Source organism: Erithacus rubecula (genome assembly GCF_903797595.1).
Source record: "Erithacus rubecula genome assembly, chromosome: 4".
NCBI classification, from domain to species: domain Eukaryota; kingdom Metazoa; phylum Chordata; class Aves; order Passeriformes; family Muscicapidae; genus Erithacus; species Erithacus rubecula.
The window spans coordinates 55,354,131-55,369,516 of record NC_136686.1 but is presented as its reverse complement, the minus strand read 5'-3'; the positions used below and the strand labels follow the sequence as shown (position 1 = coordinate 55,369,516).

The window sequence follows — 15,386 nt, the reverse complement described above, 5'->3', positions numbered from 1 at the left end:
GAGGTTGAGATTGGATATTAGAAAAAGTTTTTTCACCCAAAGGGCGGTGGGGCACTGGAACAGGCTCCCCAGGGAAGTGGTCACAGCACCAGCCTGGTAAGAGCTCAAGTGTTTGAAAAATTCTCAGGCACAGGGTGTGACTCTCGGGGTGTCCTGTGCAGGGACAGGAGTTGGATCCTGACAGGCCCTTTCTAACTCAGCATATTCTATGATTCTCTGATTCTATAAATACCTCAAAGACTGGTGCCAAGAGGACGTGCCAGACTCTTTTCAATGGTGCCAGGGACAGGAAGGGGAGCACTGGACATAAATTGAAACACAAGAAGTTCCACCTCAGCATGAGGAAGAGCTCCTTTAGTGAGGGTGGCGGAGCACTGGAACAGCTGCCCAGGGTGGCGGAGTCTCCCTGTCTGGGGCCATTCCGAGCCCGCCTGGCCGCGCTCCCGTGTCCCTGTGCAGGTGTCCCAGCGCAGGCGGCGCTGCCGGTTCCGCGCCCGGCGCTCGCTCCAGCGCTGAGGGCCCCTGGCCCCGCCCCGCCGCGCGCCGCCCCGCCCGCACTGCGCCTGCGCCTGCGCGCGTCCGCGGAGTCCTTGAGCGGCCGGGGCGCGGCGGTACCGCCGACATGCAGCGCTGGGGCCGCGTCTCCTGCGCGCTCGCTCGGGTACGGCACCGCCGGGGCGAGAGCAAGGGAGGGGACAAGGGACGGAAACCGCCCCGGGCAGATCGGGCCTGGGCTGTCTTCAGGCTCCTCAGCCCTCCGGGGGCGTGCGTGAGGGCGGGCGGGGCCGGAGCGGCGCCTTGAGGCGGGCGCGGGCCTTGGCCGCGCTCCCTGGCTGCTCCGCTGACCCCTTCCCTCGGCTGGGAGCAGGGGACGCGGCGGCGGCCTCAGGGTCCGTGAGGGGCGGGGAGCAGCCTGCCTGCTGCCGTGTGCCTTGCCGCTGCTGCTGCCCCGGTGTCCCGGCCCGCGGGAGGCCGCGGTGGCTGCGAAAAGCGCCGCCGTCAGCCGGCCCCGGCTTTTGGGCTGCGCTGCTGGGGACTTCGCAAATGCTTGCAGGGACATCCTCTAATCCAGTTACAGAGTGATCGGCCCTTGATGTGTTCGTAGCAGCTGTTCTGTGCTGTCCCGTTACTTTTACGTAAAGGTTAAAAAAACTTCCCTCCCTAACCTCCGATGAGATACAGCTGCCTGTTCCTAGGAAGTGGCTGAAGGGGTTAGTTACAGAACAAGACACTTCATAAACTCTTGTGGATGTTTAATTTATGTCATTATGTGGTTTGAGAGCCCCATATAAAGAGCTGGAAGCTTTGTAGTTAGGGGCAGCCTGAGGTGAGACTGGCCTGAGGACAGGTGTGATGGCAGACTGAGGTGACAGAGCAGGTAAGTGGCAGAGCTGCTTCTGCCTCGTTCCAGTCACTGCCCCCTGCTTCGGTCGTGCTGTTCCTGTTTTGGTTAACTTGTGACATAGATGTGTGTTCATCTGTGTATGACGAATGCTTATTTTCCCTCAAGGATAGACATAAACTTGTAAAACGAAGGGTTTTGTTTTTTGTTTGTTTTTTTTTTTTTTAATTTCTAGAGAAGCCATTTCGATCGGATTCATCATGGTCTTCAGGGAGTTTGTGCTGTGCCACAAAGGTCCTATGCTGATCAAGGTAATTTCTTGTGAGAAACCTATTTTGAACAAAGGAAACCCATCAGCCCAAACTCCCAGAAAAAACAAAACAATACTTCAAGTTCAAGAAATCGGTCTTCCAAATGAAAGCCATGTCAGGGTGGAGATTTACATGAAAATTCTGGTTTATTTGCGTAATTTGATTTCAAGATAAAGCTGTAAATAAAAGTTGAACTTCACCATCATTATTTTTATATTAATTAGTATTCTAAAAGACAGTGGTTTTAAGATAGGAACTGGGTACAAAGTTCATAGCTTCCACTGCTTTATAATCAATAGAGGTTGCACAGATACCTGTTACAGCCATGTTATCCCCTTTATAAATTTGTGGCATTCAGTAAGCATTTATGTTTTGTGTTAATCATCACTAGAAGCTCTGTTGGAAAAAATGTTACAGTAAACTGTCAAGGCATCTTGGGTTAAGTTCTTAAGGGGATGTTCTTTAGAACAAGAGGGATGAGAAATTTGGTTTCTTGATGTCATTTTACATTATTTTCCTTGTGAAATTTAACACTTGTTATTTTTTCTTGTGGAATGAATACCTTTACACAACCATTCCCTGTGTTACTTTTAGGTATGAGGTGTAGCTTCCGTATCTAATCATATATCATTAATTTACATAATTCATAATGTGTAATTATTTTGCTAAAAAAACAGTAACTCAGTTGTTCTGTGTTTCAGTTGATGCTGATGTCACAGTTATTGGCTCTGGGCCTGGAGGATATGTTGCTGCTATCAAAGCAGCTCAGCTTGGATTTAAGGTGAGACCTCACTCAGGTAGCAGAAGACTTATCCAGGTGAACTTGAAAGGTGTCTGTGTGATGCTGTAATTCTTCTGTCACATCTTGGGCCAGTAGATGCTGTTGACATCTTTTGTTAATCTTTTTTTACCTTGCTTACTGAGATTAGGCAGAATTTGAAATGGAGGTACCTGCTATACTGCTTAGAATAGCTTACTTTTGGTTGGAACTGGTAATTGAGGTAGCCTTATACCCTTGTGAAAGGGAAGGTGGGAAAACAGTGCTAGGAAGGATTTTTTCTCTCAACAAAGGGAAAAATAGAGAGATAATGACTGACAAAAAGACCACTGGAAAACTGTTCTGAAGAATAGTGTGCTGGAGCTCAGAAGAGGAAAAAGCCATATTCATATATGCTTTCTGAATGTGATGAGCAGAATTTTACTGCCACGTGAGACTTCTAGAGGCAAAAGTGTGTGTATAAATACTGTGTGTGTAGTATCTTAGTTACATTTATTTACGTTCATCTCTGTTGTTCTGCCTGTTGCCTTTGAATGCCTTTCAGAAGAGGCAGTTTGTGCCTGATGTGTATTATTAAGTATTGTGTGTCAATTAAGTATTGTGAGAGTTATATATGTATCATATATTTCAGATATTTTTAAACTTGCAAAAGTTTGTGACTTCAGGGTATTTTTTTGCCTTCACTTCTTAATATGAGACCAACTGACATTCTTAGCACTGCATTATTGTTCTTTTAATTATGTGGAACTCTTGATTAGGTGGTGCTAACAGTCTTGAGCATGTTTCTGCTGTTTGATATGTCACAATGTTTCTGAATTACCTAAAATAGACTTCATGTCCAAAATGAGCTGGATTGACCATCTGATAAGGACAAGAACTCCTGGTAATGAGTTCCAGTGAAGTACAGGAGTGGAGGCCCATGCAGTGTATAGTCTTCATCTTTCAGTATTTTCAGAACTTGGCTGTACAAGGCCCTGAGCCAGCTGATACATCGTAGAATCACGTAATGGTTTAGGTTGGAAGGGATGTTAAAGCTGGCCTTGTTCCAACTCCCCTGCCATGGGCAGGGACACATTCCACTAGACCATGTTACTCAGAGACCCATCCAGTCTTGAACATCAGGGGTGGGGCATCTGCAGCTTCTCTGGGCAACCTGTTTGGGTATTTTAGCCTTCTAATATGCAACTGTACCAAAATGTAAATGTTTGAGATTCCATTAAGTTGTACATCTGACCTAGTGCAAAATAGGTTGTCTTTACCCATCTTTGTGAATTACTGTTTTGTCAATTAATACTCTTGTTTCTGGATGTTAGCTAATAGCCTGAGAAAAAAGGGTGCTTGGTGCTGCAGGTTTTAATTAAGGTTGTGGCCTTCTGCCATATGAGTTCATGTTTGATTATACTAAAGCTTTGGGCTGGCTATAAAGGAACAGTAATGTCCTTGAGTCCTTCATATCTGTGATTAACAGTAGGATCTTATACACAAGAGGGTTAAAAAAATTCCCTGGATTCTGTTTTTCATCACAGTAAATAGTAATTCTGTTACACTGTTTCATAGCTAATCAGAGAGGGGAAAATGCTTGGACATATGTATGTCACCATTATTGCTGAATAAATATGTGTAATGTTTCTGGTGTCCTTGAGAAATGTAAGGAGATGTTTTTAGCAGACTAGCAAAGAGTTACACCATCCATGGAACAACCTGATTCTGCTCTACTCAATTACTTAAATATCAATTTTAGTGCAATTTCTGCTAGCACAAGCATTGAGTCCTTGTATCATCACCACAGCATCCCATGCTATTGCTAGTAGTGTTCTCTGGGTATTGGCTTTCCAAAATCTTTGCTTGGCCTTGTCAGTGAAGTTTGTGTAAAATGAGTGAGACAGAACATCCTTATTGGGTAAAGGTAGGAGCAGTCTGCTTTGGTCTGTGGTGCAACTTTTAAAGCCCTCGTGTTGTGTTTCATATATTCATGTGCTTAAAACAAGAGGAAGGGGGGAGGTAGGGGACTAAGCATGTCTCAGAATGTTCCTGTGATTTGATTTGGTGAATTCTGCTCTTCATTTTAGTATCACCCCTACCTTAGCACAAAAGCAGCAGTTTAGAGAAATTGCAAAAGGCTTTCACCTAGGTAGTTACCTGTCAGTAGACTGGAACTCTCAAGAGTGTGAACCAAGAAACAATTATTTTGAGTATGTGTGTGCCTTCAAAAGAAAGAGATGTGAATTCCTTTGCTTCTACAAAAATGGTTTATGATACTCTTTTCCCCACTCTATCTCCCAGTGGTCTGTTTTTATATGAAGTTTTGGCAGTTGTTTTTGTCCTTTGCACACTTTGATGTTGTCAGTTTAATGAGAAGGAGATGAAATATTTTCCGTCCCTGTTGGGATTGACCTTATTTTTGTTTGGTTTTGCTTCACTTGTTTTTTGTTTTTTTCTTTCTTTATAGGTGTTGGTACAACTTTATAGCAGTGGGAGGAAATATTGTCTGTCGCTTGGGAATTCTGTTGTTTTGTTTTCTTTGGAGAAAAGATTGCTTCATGAGATTTTAATCTATGCCAGTTCACTTCCCAGTTATTTTCATGAATCTTCCCATGATTTATGTGTTTTGCTTTTTGCATTTTTTTTTTCTGTAATTCTTAAGGGAACATGCTTTACTGAGTATTGTATTTATTATTTATTTTGTAGATTTTTGTAGGAGGACAGCACTTGTGTGAAAGTATGAATGGTGCAGTGGCTGGTAGAGAATTTGGTTGCAAAGAGCTATTTTGTGTGTTTTAAATTAACCAGAAAATGAGGGAAGGGAAATATGAGCCATAAAATAAATCTAGGAATGAAATTAATGGGACATTTGTAGAGATAGGACTACTAGACAAGTAGACAAATATCTTTGTCATCAATTCTAAATTGTGCGATAGCCTGTAAGGAAATGGTGACATAGTATTACTAAAAAATTTTTCTTTTTCTTCTGTTCTTTTTCCTCAGACTGTCTGTGTAGAAAAAAATGCAACATTAGGGGGAACCTGTTTGAATGTTGGATGTATTCCATCCAAGGTGAGTGTGCATAGTTTGTGACAGCTTCATTAAAAACAGCTGACATGACATGCCTCACTTGGAAGATGAGGAAGGAGTTTCTCAGGATGGATGTGCGTGTACAGAATGGCCTGGAGGATGAGGCTGCTGGTGCTTGTGTGGAGTAATGTGGAGAGAAAGTCCAACATGTGCAAAGGAGAAGCAAGAAGAAATTAATAAGAACTTAATATTTGATGTTGCCAATCTAGTTTAAAGTATTTTCGACCTTGGTCTTTGTAAGAACATACTGTTGCTGGGGAACCTGCCTCAGTAGCACCCAGCAGGTGAAGGCAGACCTGGTAATGGCAGGTTTGTGATGGCTGTAGTAACAAACATTCTAAGAAGATCCTTTCTAACTGTATTGCTGTTTCTAATCCTTTTGCTCACAAGGTTCCATTAGCATGGGAGGAGAAAATACAGTAAAAGGCTAGGTTTTAAAAAAAATTAGTATTTTTTTAAACATTTTAGTAATCATTTTAATGAAGTTCAGAGTATCTTAGTATATTGAAGCACCACTCAAAAATGTTTATCCACACAGTGTTCCCTTGTAAGTTGGAAACTCTGCTAGATCTATTTAACTTCTTGAGTTCCTTTTTATTTTTTTATCTTTTAGAGTTCCTATAAAAGTACTATCAAACCCATAGCTAAACTTGAATGCCATCTAGAATTAATTTGAATGGCAGTAAACTAAAGAAGTGGATATGTAGGCTGTGTACACCAAGGCAGTAACAAATGATTCAAATATTCCTTTCCAGAAAACCACCCAAAATAATACATTTGGCATGGATTTTTAAATTTTTTTTTCCTTGTAGTTGCTGAAGTCTTAAGTCTTAAAACTTAAGTCTTAAGTTTGCATCTTTTAAGTAATGTGGATGTTACAGATTCGGGGCTGTGACAGTGAAGTGAAGAAATTACTTTTAAAGTAATTGATAAAAGTTATAAAAATGGAGTTACCTTATATTGATAGTATTAGTTTTACTCAAGCCTATGTAGATAAGGCAAGTATCTCAAAATACCCTTTGAATCTTTTACTGTGCTTGCTTTAGATTTAAGTCTGTGCAAACTCACGCTGTCATCCCTGCAAAGATGCAGGCAATTTCATACTTGGGGTGGTAACAAAATAATCTTTTTTTTTTGTAAGATCTTGTCTTAACTGTATTGTTATTTCTAATCAAAATGCAAATATTGAGGTTCTGAACTGGAAGCTACTTATCTGTAGCCATCTGTATAAAAACTACTCAAATTTTGTCTATGAATTTGGAAGATCCATGTACCTGAGGTAGCTCCAAGCCATCCAACTTCAGCTCAGCTGGCTATGCAGTTACATAAACATCATCGTGAAGCATCAAAATTTAACTCATACATGTCTGCACAGGCTAAAATCTTGACAGGCATTTTAGTGTAGATTTTCCTTACCCTGTTTTTCTGGATCCGTGCGTCTTGTCTTTGGTCATCAGTCAAAGTTATCTTTCTTTTCCTCTATTTGGTCTGTTCCTCCTTTTTTTCTTTTTTTTTTTCCTTAAATCTCTGGAGTAGTTATCAATTTATATGGTGAAATGGGCAAAAAGGATAGGTGTGGATTTAACTATTTTCTATTTTATGTAGAATATGTAACTTTTTGAATGTTTCAGTAGGAGCTACTGTGTACAATTTCTGTGGTTGAAATACACCTTTTCAAATATGTCAAACTTAATAGTGAGAACATTTTGCAAATAGTATAATTATTTTTCCTTGTAATGCATAACTTATTCTTGTGAATGTATGTCCCTATTCACATTTTTGTGTGTCTGTTTTAGGCCTTGCTGAACAACTCACATCTCTATCACTTGGCCCATGGAAAGGATTTTGCTAATAGAGGAATTGAAAGTGAGTGAAGAGCTCTCAGTGCCTGTTACATAAGTGGTTTCTACCAATAAGTAAATTTAATCTTTCAAGTCTGATTAGTATGGTTTTCTGGTCAGAAAATTTTCAGTTATAAACAATATCCTTTTTTTGTCATTTGGAGGCTTAAGGATGTGTCTTCTACTCTTTGAACTCTGAATAAGGGATTGGTAAATTATAGTTGAAAAATGCAATACTGATTTTCAGCATAGCACTTGTTGAATGTAACCTTTAGCATTTAGTAGGGCCATTCAACACATCTTTCTGTGCCAGCTGTTTAATTGTGTTGAGGTTAGCTCCTTAACATAAACACACTGCAATGCTTGGTGTAAGCTGTTTTGTTTTATCCTTAGTTACAGGAATCCGTTTGAATCTAGAGAAGATGATGGAACAGAAGAGTAGTGCAGTGAAAGCCTTAACAGGTGGAATTGCTCATTTATTTAAACAAAACAAGGTCAGTTTGGATTCTCTACTGAGGTATATTCATTTTTTCTGATCTGAATTCTTTCTTTTTGCATTTTCATATTGCCATATAAATTAGAGTAACTGATACGTCAAGGGCAGAATTTGAATGCTTCTTTTCCAGAAAACTTTTAAATGCCCATGCCTTCATTCTTAATCTGCTTAAAGAAATAGTATATAGTTACTTTGTGATTTTTACCAAGTAGTGATGCAGAAAGATGTTTTAGCAGCATCTCTGAGCATTAGTGAGATTCAGGTGAAATGTAGCCTAACTTACATATTAACCTGATTTCACTGTGTTCTGATTACTCAAGGTTGTACATGTATCTGGATTTGGAAAAATAACTGGCAAAAACCAAGTCACTGCAACTAAAGAAGATGGCAGCACACAAGTTATCAATACAAAGAACATACTCATAGCCACAGGCTCAGAAGTTGCTCCCTTCCCTGGAATTACTGTAAGTATTTGAACTTAATTGTGCTTCCTTTTCCATGTTTCATAGCCACACAATTTAATGTGTAATAATGGTTTGCACCTGATTGCACTTCATGTTCTGTGTCTTCTGTATATGATATGTAAAAGAGATTGTAAACTTCCCTTTGTGCATTTCTTTGTCATTAGATCGATGAAGATAACATTGTGTCATCCACTGGTGCATTATCCCTGAAAAAAGTTCCTGAAAAGATGGTTGTCATTGGTGCAGGAGTCATTGGTGTGGAACTGGTGAGACGATATTTAAACCACCTGATCTTTAATTTGTAAAGGAAAAAGGTGTTATTTTTTTCTTGTATTTGATGGTTTTGCTGTGATTTAACAGTTTGAGTTGTAGTAAATCTGTTTAGACTTCATAGCCTCTTAGCTCCAGTTTTTTACCAGAAAAGCTGGCATGTTTGTTGAGTCAGTACTTCTGCAGCTGGTAAGATAAGCAGAGAAGTGAGAGGAACATACAGGGCCTTGCTTATTTATTTTCCTCTTTTGGAGGAGTATGGATGTGAGGCAATGCCAGGATAGTCAGAATAAATTCTTGTTTAGTAGTTAATCTTAAGGGATGTTTAATGTTGATAGTACATATTCTATCAACCATAAGTGTGGAGACTTTGTAGTTCATCAAGGTCTGAGTCATTTTCCCTCACACCTGCACTTTACAAAACGAATTTATATTTCCTGGTCCTGCAGCTGCTTAAAGCTATGCCCATCTGCCAAGTGGCTGCTTAGCCTGCTGACCATTAAGCTGGGAAAGAGTAAGCAAAGTGAAATTCTGTATTGAGTCAATGTGGGTACTGCAGGTAAATAGGGTATACATGGGTTTTGTTGGTGAGGCTCATGGTCATGATTAAGGGTATAAATACAGACAGGACCAGCAGTGGCTCCATTTTGTTGCATAAAATTCCTTTAATGTGGTATTGTTTTGATTAATTAGCAGTGGTACTAGAGCACTACAAGCATTTCCCTTTGGGTTTTCCTTTCAGATTCTTTGACTTTGAATTCCTTCTATACCTATAGTATAAAACATACATGAACTGTATTTAGTTGTTTCATTAGCTATTTCTTTAAAATATGACCTGAATTTAGTCATGGAAGTTTTGAGTCTGCAAATAAACAATGATAAATCCTTTCCTGGAAAGGCTGGGGAAAGTTGAACTTGTTTTATTTTATGCTGTCATGTCTGTAGAAATGCATTAGTGTGCTTTACGTGTTATCCTGCTTTGGAAGAGTTGACAGTCTGTTGTAAATATTCGAGTAAAAGCATCTGAAGTTTGCTTTTCAAGAACTCTTTTTACCTGTTTTGTTGTGACTGCAGGGTTCAGTTTGGCAGCGCCTTGGTGCAGATGTGACAGCTGTTGAGTTCATGGGCCATGTTGGTGGAATGGGAATTGACATGGAGATCTCTAAAAACTTCCAACGTATTCTTCAGAAGCAGGGGTTCAAGTTTAAACTGAGCACCAAAGTTACTGGTGCTACCAAGAGACCAGATGGAAAAATAGATGTAGCGTAAGTGTTTAACATAACACTCAAGGAATGTAAATTATATTCTTCCTCCCAATTCATCAAACCTATTTAAAAATACAGTCTAATACTATTCTTTGAACAAGAATGAAAATCAATTCATTAGTGTAATTAAATGTTTATCCTTCTTTGTAACATACAGAGCTTATAATTTTGGGTTTATTAAGTCCTCAGTTGCTTATACAGGAGAGGTTCCATTGACTTGAGGGCTTGCTGGCATAAAACCACTGTAATAATGAGATCAGTAGTAAAACCAGAACTCTATATCATTCTTTTCATGGAAGAGATTTGCTTCTGGTATAATTGGCATAAATACCATGATTGTTCATACAGTCATTTCCAAGCTATTAATTCTTGACTACATACTGGAAGGTCATCTTGTCTTAGGGTAAGCTTTGTTTTTTAACAGAAATGGATGAAACCTACCTGAAGAGTCAATTTTAATGGTCATAGTCAAGACCTTTGAAGTTTTATACATGAACAGTTAATACAAAAACACATGAAGCAAATTCACTTTATAAAAGTACATAAATATGCACTAGTTCTGTTTGTGTTAATGGATTCTCTAGGCAAAAACTGTAGTTTAAAAAATTTTACTTCACAAAAGTATGCTTAAATGTTTTCTCACTGGAGACTTAATATGGTGACTTTTGCTTGCTGTATCACTATAGTTTGGTATAGTCTGTCATCCATCTGTAAAGGTGTAATTGAGGTTTACAGCCCACCTGGACTGTAAAGGTGCAGGATTTGGGCTTCTTTACATGTCATGCTGAGGCTGGTTGGATCTCTCATGTAGTCTGTTCCTACTTTCAAATTATCATTTTATTTTAGGGTATGCTTTTGAAACACACTTATAATTATCCTCATTTCCCATGCTTTGGTTCTTGTGCTCTCAGAGTACATGAACTGAACTTGTTCTGGGTGCAATTAAACACAAAATGCACTTGAGGGATGCATGGCAGCTGCTATATATATATATATATATATATATATTTATATTACTATATATGTAAAAAAAAAAATATATATATATATTACTTTGGGTCGCAGGTATTCAGCAGCAATTACTTTGCTGTACAGATTTGATCTTAGCAGGTCATGCTATTTGCTATTGAAAATACACCCTGAATTTTTCTCTAACAATTGTTAGGTTGTTGCCCCTTCCTCCCTCTTCTACTGCTGAACTCTTGCAAGGGGGAAGCATGGGGCAGGCTGAATGAAGTGCTTTGGGTGCCAGACCCAGCCAGGGGGTTACCATCTTGGGTCATACTGATTACTAGCCAGAGAGAGAGAAGGCTGCAAGTTTACAGCTTAGCATTTTTGCTTCTTATTTTGCTGTAGTGTTGAAGCTGCTGCTGGTGGCAAGGCAGAAGTAATAACTTGTGATGTGCTCCTGGTCTGCATCGGTAGGCGTCCTTTTACAAAAAATCTAGGTCTTGAGGAAATTGGAATTGAACTTGATAAGAGGGGAAGAATTCCAGTCAACAACAGATTCCAAACCAAGATTCCAAAGTAAGAAAGACTAATTTTTTTTTTTGCTTTTTTTGCAGAACACTTACTTTTAAAGTTTAACTTTCTAAAGCACCTCTGTTTTTTAATAACAGAACATATATTCATTTGTGAAAAGAAAACTCAAGATATCTGTATCATTTCAGTAGCTAAAAATTTTTAGTCAGCCTTTGAAATTCTGTAACTTAAAAGTCACTGTCTATTTCATGTCACTAAGTACCTCTTGAAGTGTGGTCATTCTGTGGTAACTGCTAAAATGAAGTATTTTACTCTATTTTGATTAGTTTTCAATAACATGTTTCAAACAGGCTGTTATGTAAGGTAGCCCAGGTGTGCTAGGATGTTTTTAAACAGTGTCTTATTCTGTTTCATTGGTCTGATAGCATCTATGCTATTGGTGATGTAGTTGCTGGACCTATGCTGGCCCACAAAGCTGAGGATGAAGGCATTCTTTGTGTAGAAGGCATGGCTGGGGGAGCAGTTCACATTGACTATAACTGTGTTCCCTCTGTGATCTACACTCACCCTGAAGTGGCCTGGGTTGGCAAGTCAGAAGAACAGCTGAAAGAAGAGGTACTGGTTTTCTTTTCCCACAAAAAACTTTTTTTCATCTTGGGCCTGGTTTCACTCTCTAATTATTTATCTTGCTACTTTGTCCAAATTTCTGCATTTGAAGTAATTGCTTAAGAGGGTGTGAGTGAATGATGCTCTTGTGCCTGACACTCTTGCAAGAACCACAGTTCACTTTAATGACTTCCATTCTGTGACATTAATATGATTTATTTGCAAATTAATCTTTTTTAGTACACTCTTACACCACTTTTGGTGATTTTTCACATATGTTCCTCTGTGTCTCCTGTCTCTCTTTATGGCTTCTCCTCATGTATGTAACAGTTGGTTATGTTGTTCTTGTTGGTTATTAACTCAGTAACACATCTGTTTTGCAGGGTGTAGAATACAAAATTGGGAAATTTCCATTTGCTGCGAACAGTAGAGCAAAGACAAATGCTGACACGGATGGCTTGGTGAAGATACTTAGTCACAAGTCAACAGACAGGATGTTGGGTGCTCACATTTTAGGCTCAGTAAGTATCATCAACTGTGTTTTCTTGGCCTTGTAACATTTTTTTTTTTAATTTAGTGTTGCATAGTTGTTGAGTTAGAAGTTTAAAAACAGGAAAGTTTGAGTTTGCCATACTTTTATTTTTTCACAGTTCTGTTCTACACTCCTGCCCTCCTTCCCACTTTTTAGTTACTTTGGTGTAACTAAAAAAAGCCCAGCTTGTTTTTTATCTCTTGAATTGCTATGGTTATTTGGTTTCTTTGACCAGTTTTATGTGGTGAAATTTTTTGGTGGTGGTATTTGTTGTGGTTTTTTTTTTTTTTTCTCATTTTGTTTTTATGAATACTGCCAAATCCTTGAGAGAACAACAGAAATTGTTGTTTCAACTTTTGGAAGTTGAGGGAGCTGAAAAGACTGGCTTTTTCATTAGTGTTTCCTTTTTTCCCTTCTCTTCAATTAAAGACTTCAGCAGAGGTGATAATCTTACACTGCAGTCACCAAATCTGGAGTCAGGAATTTATGGAATTTAGAGTAAAAAAAAAAATCCTTCAGGATTTCCCCTTTTAGTTTTTTTGTGTTTTGTTTTTGTTTTTTTTTGGGGGGGGGGGGTTAGGGTTGTTTTTTTTGTTGGTTGGTTTTTTGTTTGTTTGTTTGCTTGTTTTCTTTCTTTTCTTTTTTTTCTTCTTTTTTTTTTTGTCAAAGTTAGACCCTAATCTTTCCCTGTTCTGTTTCTTTGCTGTAAATACTTTTCTTTTTCAAAATATGTTTGCAGAAATACTTCAGGCATTTTTGTGTATGTCTTTAAGAGAAACAGCAAACTGCCCTCAGTAAAATTCTATGCTAGTTACTTTCTCTTGCAATTGCATAATTTAGAAACCAGCATGCTTTAAAGGAAGCACAACTTTGTCTCATACCAACAAATCTCATTTCTTCATTGGGAAAGGACTTGGGGGAAATCTTACGGTTGTGAATCTGGGTGCTAAAAATGTGGGAGGAGATTGAACTATTTTTGACTGCTCAAAGATACATTCTCTTAGTAAATATGCATAAATACAGCAAATAAAAACAAGGGTGTAGGTGTAGTAATATGATTTTCTTTATCTAGTTATCTATTTAACTTTTCAGGGAAGCATTGAAGTTTTGGGTAGGTTTCCTTTCATGGAAAAATGCCCAGCTTTTGTACAACTCTCAGGAATGAGAGAACAAATACTCTCATTAATGTTTACAGTCACCAAATAAGTTGCATGACTTGCATTGGAACACAAGTGAAGTACTGGTTAAAACATAACTTTTCTTTTTTAGCAGAAAATGCTTATTTATAAGCTGTTACTGATCCAGCAGAACCTGGATAGCTGCATAAGAACTTGTGCTAATTGCAAGTACCATTAAATTGCAGGGTGCTGGTGAAATGGTGAATGAAGCTGCACTTGCAATGGAATATGGAGCATCATGTGAAGATGTAGCCAGAGTTTGCCATGCCCATCCAGTAAGTGTTTCCTGCAGGGACTGTTGAACACCATTACACAGACATGCTGTTACTCCATGTAGCTATTAATGACTTGTAACTTTTTGTGTTTGCACTCTACAGACCGTGTCAGAAGCCTTCAGGGAAGCAAACCTAGCAGCATCCTTTGGCAAAGCTATCAACTTCTAAAATGAAAGAGCAGCTCTTTGTACATATATAGTACATCTCTGAAAATGGACTGTGGGCCCTTGTGGAAGGCTGTCTGAGGATTTTAGGACTGACTTAAATGAGCATCTTGATTTTAAACATCAGCTATTTAAACAAGTAGAGTTTGGAACAAGTGGAATTATCCAGTCTCTGTAAATTACTTAAAATTACATGTTTATTTACACAATGAATGTTGTAGAAAAGCAGCCTGACAGAACTCTTTTCTTTTTCAAAACCAAACATTTTGCTGCTGCATGGGATTATCAGATGTGCTGGTCAGAACTCTGGATAATTGTCCAGCATACCTTGTGTTTTCTTATCTGAAGTAGTGATTCAATAAACCAGTTGAATGCTGGCACTTAAAATGCCACAGGCACTTAAAATGCCACTGTCACTTCCGCACAAAAATGTCTTTCTTTCTGAAGGGATTAACTTAAGTACTTCAACTACTTCTTACATATGAGTACCAAAACTTGCTCTGACCTAATAATGTTGGGATGTTGGGAGAAGAGGGGCTTGTGTTGATCAGTTACAATTATATTCACTTTTTAAAGAGAAAATTACTTGGTGTGATTCTCCACGTCATGTTTTCATATTGAAAACTTGTAAGGGGAAAAATTGGATGCTGATTGAGAAATGAAAGATTGAAGACAAATTCATTGTACTGCTACCTAATCTTTTTTTTGTTTCCATTGTCCAGCTCTCTTAAACTTGAAATGCTAAAACTGGGTAGTGAAGCAGTATTTGCTGCCAAATGCTATGACATGAGGGTTATTCTGCACCTTCCACACATAAGGGCTGCAGTGTCAGCTCTCCACACCATTAAGACATACTTTCTTCTCTTCTGTTTTCTATTTTCTCTCTTTCTGTCTCTTCTGTAGCAAGAGAGCTTAATAAATATTTGACATGGTTGGAGGGTCTTCTTGGATTTTGTTTGCTGATTGGATCCTTGTACTGTTTAGGTTGTTGATTATGTGAGGAAATTCACAAACAGATGGCATCTTTGGAAGATCTTTAACATGTATATTGAGCATGCCCAAATCCAGTAGTTTATTTTAACTGCTTTTCCAGAAGGTGCCATTTTTTCTTTTTTTGCTGGGCTCTTCTGCCTTGAAGAAAACAGTAATACCTGCTGGTATTGTGCATATCCTTTTTCATTATCCCAATGGAATGAGAAGTGCATGTTCAGAAAGTGGTACTACAGCTACTTGGTTTTGTGTATAGACAAGATAGTTGTATGCTTCTAGCTTGCTTTATAGCTTCTTATTCATGTATTGATCCATTATCC

General features: G+C 38.7%; 1 protein-coding gene across 1 annotated transcript; it reads left to right on the top strand.

Moving 5' to 3' along the window:
• Window positions 1-545: 545 nt before the first annotated feature.
• Window positions 546-15,010, top strand: DLD (dihydrolipoamide dehydrogenase). Its single transcript, XM_079304600.1, has 14 exons — window positions 546-661; window positions 1,578-1,653; window positions 2,355-2,434; window positions 5,417-5,485; window positions 7,300-7,369; window positions 7,738-7,838; window positions 8,161-8,304; window positions 8,469-8,570; window positions 9,649-9,839; window positions 11,196-11,366; window positions 11,747-11,936; window positions 12,311-12,448; window positions 13,823-13,912; window positions 14,015-15,010. Exons 1-14 carry the CDS (start codon window positions 623-625, stop codon window positions 14,078-14,080), a joined length of 1,527 nt encoding a protein of 508 aa, XP_079160726.1. The 5' UTR covers window positions 546-622; the 3' UTR covers window positions 14,081-15,010.
• The last annotated feature ends 376 nt before the right edge of the window (window positions 15,011-15,386 follow it).